We start from the raw sequence: 5,738 nt of genomic DNA on the forward strand, positions 1-5,738 counted from the left end.
TTACTTCCTGGACTTTGCACCAGGGATGGTAATACTGAGTACCCGATATGGTATACCCATGCCAGGTATGCTTTGATCTTATCCACACTCACCGGTTAACCCCGAGTGTTGGAAAGGTTAAGACTCGGGTATATCTGAAGGTGCGGGAAACCTAATGATTTAAAGGAAAGATATGAACTAGGCCATCTTGGTATTGTGATGGTAAGTAACATGTCTACGCAGTCACATTGTGATAGTAATCATAGGACATCATCAATATACACCAAACGAGAAAAAAGTGTATTGGTACCGGATCAATGAAATAACAGGTATAGTAATCAAGTGTTGATTACGGGGATACCAAAGTCTTGCTTCGGGTTATCAACACATCGTGTAACAAAGAGAACAACATATAACAACACGGGAAGCTCGTTAAAAAAACTTTGAGTATGCAAAAGAGCCAATGTGGATGTCTAGATCGCAACATTGGTCAATCTGAAGATTTCGTACTCGTGATTGCGCTATACGGAACCTGTCGGGTCACACGCTTAAGGTTGTAGAGGTGCTCCCAACTTAAATTGGTAAGCAAATTTCTCGAAGTCTCTATCGATCCTTTGGTTGGCCGTGTCTATCTATCTCCCTCTCCACATACGTCGTATTGCTGCACCACTCTCGTCGTGGCAGCCTAGCCCTAAACGGCGAAGCCCTCGCGAAGTGTACCTCGGGACATGTGAACTACGCCGGAGGAATGGTAGTTTGATTCTTGGAGCAAGGAGGAGATATCCTCCCGGGCGGGAGGTATCGCGTAGCTACGAGGTCACACAAGTACATCCAAAATCTTCTATTAAATGGTTTAAAAAGATTATAGTGGTGGTCTGAATTTGTATGCTGTTTTTGCACCTGCTGTGTGGTTTCTGACAGCGCAATTCTGCATTTCTAGAACACACAAATACATCCAAAATCTTCTGTTAAATACACCACCATACCGATCCATGTCTGAACGAACGTGCCGTGGCATGGCAGTTGGCAGCGCCGTACGTAGACTACACAATCTCTACACGGTTGCGTCACGTTACCCGCAACTGCAACCTAAAAAAACAACCGCTTTAATTCGCTTCCTTCCTTCCCCCACTTTTCGATAAGAACAGCAGCCAGACCAGACCAGACCCATCACACCAAACTTATCCCCCGACTCCGAGCACCACCACACCGCAGCCGATCTCGGACATCTCCGCCATGGAGAAGGCGATCGACCGGCAGCGCGTGCTCCTCGCGCACCTCCTCCCCTCCTCCTCTGCCGCCACCGGCCAGCCCCAGCTATCCGTGAGATTTCCTTCACCTCCCGTCCCGCGATCTCCCCTTTTCGTCTTCCCGCGATTTTTTTCCTCCGGGAGCTTGACGAGCTGAGCTGATTGAATTCGCTGTTGGGGTGCAGGCGTCCGAGTGCGCGGCGGGGGACAGCGCCGCATACCAGAGGAGCTCCTGCTTCGGGGACGACGTCGTCATCGTCGCGTAAGCATTCCTCCCACCCTACCCGCCTACCTGCCTGCCTGCTCCTCGATCCAGCCATTCTGTTCTTGTTACATCCCCGTCCCGCGTAAACTATGAAGGTCAACTAGTTTGCTATTGAGCTGATACAGAGTCAATTGCATCTGAGTTGAGGTAGTTATGAAGGGGCCTGATATTTTCCACAGCCTGATTTATACTTGCATCTCGTGTGCGCTAATGGCAAATCGATAGTTCCAATCTATGCCAATCCCTTACATGAAGGGAATGAATTAGTTAGTTCTTGAGCTTGAGGCAGCCGAGCCCCCAAGTCCCCCAACTGTAGTTGACTTCAGGTGGTTATGAAGGGGACTGATGCTTTCCACAACCTATCATCATACACACCAGACATACTATACTAGATCGTGCTAAATCCACCACAGTTGAGGTCCAGGTTGTGTAGAGGACAGATACTTGTACTGTACCCTGCTATTCAGATTACAGTATCAATATGACCGTAAATGGACGAGATGCTTAATCGCTTTCTTGTTTGCCATATTACCTGCAGTGCATACCGGACACCGATATGCAAGGCCAAGCGTGGAGGTTTCAAGGACACGTTCCCGGAGGACCTTCTCACCCCTGTCCTCAAGGTACGCACCCGTCGTGTCACCCTTTGTGCTACACTTCCGTGGCTCCTTCAAACCGAAAAGGTTATTGTTCCCTCAGTTTGTTGATCGCTTCGTATTTTGATATATAGGCTGTTCTGGACAAAACTGGGATCAACCCAGCTGAGATCGGCGACGTTGTAGTTGGGACGGTGCTAGGCCCAGGTTCCCAGCGTGCAATCGAGTGCAGGACGGCGTCTTTGCTGGCTGGAATTCCTGGTAAATACAACGTTTTCAATCATATATGTCACCCTCATAGTACGAAGGAAGGGGTTTCATGGTTTCTGTTTTACTAATTCCTTCTTCGTTGATGTAGAAACCGTTCCTGTGAGAACTGTGAACCGGCAGTGCTCGTCTGGGCTGCAGGCTGTAGCTGATGTTGCCGCTGCTATTAAAGCTGGCTTCTATGACATAGGTAGTTACGATACGCTTTATGCTATTTCTACGCATAGCTGCTTTATATCGAGTTTGAGGTGCTGAGCTGCAGCTTTTCATCCAAAACAGGGATTGGTGCTGGTCTGGAATCCATGTCAACAAATTCTGTTGGTTGGGAAGGCGAAGTGAACCCCAGAGTACGGGTTCTGTGCACACACTGTATTTTGATCCATGTACTCTGCTCATGTGTCGGTAACACGTTCTTCTTTGCAGGTAATTGAATTACAGAAAGCACAGGATTGTCTCCTGCCCATGGGAATAACGTCTGAAAATGTTGCTGAACGATATGGGGTAACCAGACAAGAGCAAGATCAGGCTGCTGTGAGTTCTTTGGAGCATCGGCTATGTTTTATTTCCATTGCTTTGACTCAAATAAAAAATGTGTTCAAAACTTTGCCTTTTTAACAGGTTGAATCTCATGCGAGAGCTGCCGCAGCCACGGCTTCTGGAAAATTCAAGGAAGAGATTGTTCCAGTGCATACAAAGGTAAGCGGCATTGTTCCTTGTCTTTGCACTATATTGGTGTTTTCGTCAGGATAACCTTTTTTTTATCAGGGTGCATTTAAGAGCTTCGAAACTTTTCTTGTCAAATGTGTTTTTATCTGGCCACGACTAATTCTGCCGATAAAGGACACTATACTTCATATTTATAAGAGTTTATTTGATACGAGTATTCACTAATACTATATCATTCTTCAGATAATTGACCCAAAAACTGGAGAGGCAAAGAAAGTTGTGATATCAGTTGATGATGGAATTAGGCCAGGGACCACAGTATCTGGATTGGCGAAGCTTAAAACAGTTTTTAAGAAGGATGGAACTACAACAGCAGGTATTGCAGAACTCGTTCTGTTGACACTACTACTGCAAGCCGAGATCTGTAGCTGAAATGTCATTAAGATTCTATTGAACCTATGTAGGCAATTCTAGTCAAGTGAGTGATGGTGCTGGAGCTGTTCTTCTCATGAGGAGATCTGTAGCAGTGAGCAAGGGGCTTCCTATACTTGGTGTTTTCAGGTGTTGCATCTGCCTTTCCTTATGTATAGAAAGAGCATCTGTCCAGTTATTGATGAGTTACATTACTGATTATTGTGTCCCCTCTAATCACCATTGTAGGAGTTTCGTTGCTGTTGGAGTGGATCCAGCTGTTATGGGCGTTGGTCCTGCGGTGGCAATACCTGCTGCGGTAAAGGCTGCTGGCCTTGAGATTGATGACATTGATCTCTTTGAATTGAATGAGGTATGTTCAGTTGTTTCAATCCCAGTTTTTCTGTCATCTTATGTTGCACTTGCTGATGCCCGATTCATCCATGCCCCAGGCATTTGCATCTCAATTTGTGTACTGCTGCAACAAGTTGGGACTCGACCGGTCGAAAGTAAATGTGAACGGAGGTGCGATCGCTATGGGGCACCCTCTTGGCGCAACAGGTAACCGAACATTTGCTGACTTGTATGCAAGGTTTTCATTTAGACCTTATAATGTACTACTAGTTGTGCTAAGTGCTAACAGAAGCACTACCGCCGCAAGTAAACTGTTCTCTGCGTTATCTGGGCAAATGATGTAACGTTGATCCTGTTGTTTCCTCAGGTGCTCGTTGCATCTCGACCCTCCTGAATGAAATGAAGCGCCGTGGCAGGGACTGCAGATTCGGTGTCGTGACCATGTGCATCGGTTAGTTTCCCCTTCTCTCTGAATTTTGATGCTCACTTTGGTGTGCGCCACACGGGTGTTGGTTAAAGAACATCATGCTGGTAAACTTGCTTACCATGTTGTGCTGGGTGTCTATCGCAGGATCTGGCATGGGCGCGGGGGCTGTCTTTGAGAGGGGCGACTCGGTGGACGAGCTCTCCAATGCACGCCCAATCCAGTCCCACAATTTCCTGTCCAGGGATGCGAAGCACTAGCGCAGAATTGAACTCATTTTCAACGTGTCGAGGTATAGATCCTCAAGCAGCAATGCCCACGGGGTGATACCAATAACTACAAGAAAGAAGAAAGAAGTGTAATTTCCTGGAACATAAAAATGGTTGTGGTGTCATAAAGTTTCCATGTACCCTTGCACTTGCCACAAATAAAGATGATTTTCCACTGTAACAAGCACAGTTGCAACGGTGAAGATGAAAATGGGTCTGCTGTATTCTTTTGTCAGCCTTGACTCTCTTGCCTGATTCCGATCCTGCCCGAGCATGGGAGTGCGTGCAGTGCAAAATCCCCTTGCGTATTTTACAGTATGTGTCGGTCTTGTACGAGTATTTCCATTTCTTTCACAAGTCTCGTACAGCAGTACTTGTTATGAGTGCATGACCCAGGAGAGGCTGCTGGTGGTGCTGGTATTGCCTAGACATGATTGCCAGTTGCCACCATAGGTGCGCATCTTGGGCCACACATCATCGCGAGTCAGCTGATTGTGGGGCCGTTGTTGCGTACCTAGGTGGTGGGCCGCTCGGCCCCGCCAGCCGCTCAGTTGCCTGGGCACGTGCGCCACTGTGCTCCTAGAACAGGTGTATTATTTTTTTTTGCGAAAAGGACTATCGATCTATTAATCAATCATAAAAAGCAGTATAAAAAATACCAAAAGTAATAGAAATTATGAAAGAAAATCTTTGGACCACCTAGTGGAGACTATGAACCTTAGAGCCTGCTGAAGGCGCGCCGCCATCATCGCCCCTCCATCACCAAAATTAGGCAAAATTTGTCGAAGTAGAGCTTGTTATAGTAGATAGATGGGTTACGCTAAACCCCCAAAGAACCAACACAGCAGAGCAGCAAGAAACGGCAACGATGAGAACTGTAGATCGGAAAAGCCAAACCTCTAACCATGTCGATGAACACAAAGATAGATCGGATCTCATGAGATCCGCCGAACACAAAACTCCACGCGCCCTCCACTGGCACTAAGTGCACAACCAGAGCGGGGACAGGGCGGAGAAGACTTTATTCTACCATCAGGATGTAGCCGTCGTCTCATCATCCCTAAAAAGACAGTAAAAACAACCTAAAAAGAAATAAGAAACCTCCCGCCAGTGAGGAGACGTGGTCCGCCACACCTTCAAGACTCTAAGGCCGCCGAAGACGGAGCAGACCGCCGGCATCGCCGACAAGAGGACAAAACCTAGATGGGTTTGAGAAGTTGTCTCCCTCTCTCCTGGAGCCCGTACGCTGCGTATCGG

The 5,738-nt window shown here is 47.2% G+C and overlaps 1 protein-coding gene across 1 annotated transcript; it reads left to right on the forward strand.

Moving 5' to 3' along the window:
* Positions 1 to 1,113: 1,113 nt before the first annotated feature.
* LOC127305339 (3-ketoacyl-CoA thiolase 2, peroxisomal) lies at positions 1,114 to 4,716 on the forward strand. Its single transcript, XM_051335749.2, has 14 exons — positions 1,114 to 1,302; positions 1,415 to 1,491; positions 2,033 to 2,117; positions 2,225 to 2,351; positions 2,449 to 2,547; positions 2,637 to 2,704; positions 2,781 to 2,888; positions 2,976 to 3,053; positions 3,267 to 3,399; positions 3,488 to 3,584; positions 3,684 to 3,807; positions 3,887 to 3,995; positions 4,156 to 4,239; positions 4,360 to 4,716. The coding sequence occupies exons 1-14, from the start codon at positions 1,216 to 1,218 to the stop codon at positions 4,470 to 4,472; spliced, it is 1,389 nt and encodes a 462-aa protein (XP_051191709.1). The 5' UTR covers positions 1,114 to 1,215; the 3' UTR covers positions 4,473 to 4,716.
* The last annotated feature ends 1,022 nt before the right edge of the window (positions 4,717 to 5,738 follow it).

Source organism: Lolium perenne, chromosome 6, assembly GCF_019359855.2.
Source record: "Lolium perenne isolate Kyuss_39 chromosome 6, Kyuss_2.0, whole genome shotgun sequence".
NCBI lineage: Eukaryota > Viridiplantae > Streptophyta > Magnoliopsida > Poales > Poaceae > Lolium > Lolium perenne.

Bases quoted from the DNA above. Each gene is read 5' to 3' on its own strand.
- LOC127305339 (XM_051335749.2), top strand. From the start codon at position 1,216: ATGGAGAAGGCGATCGACCGGCAGCGCGTGCTCCTCGCGCACCTCCTC. The intron at 2,352-2,448 runs GTAAATACAACG...TCGTTGATGTAG, and splicing joins TTTGCTGGCTGGAATTCCTG to AAACCGTTCCTGTGAGAACT. The intron at 2,705-2,780 runs GTACGGGTTCTG...TCTTCTTTGCAG, and splicing joins AAGGCGAAGTGAACCCCAGA to GTAATTGAATTACAGAAAGC.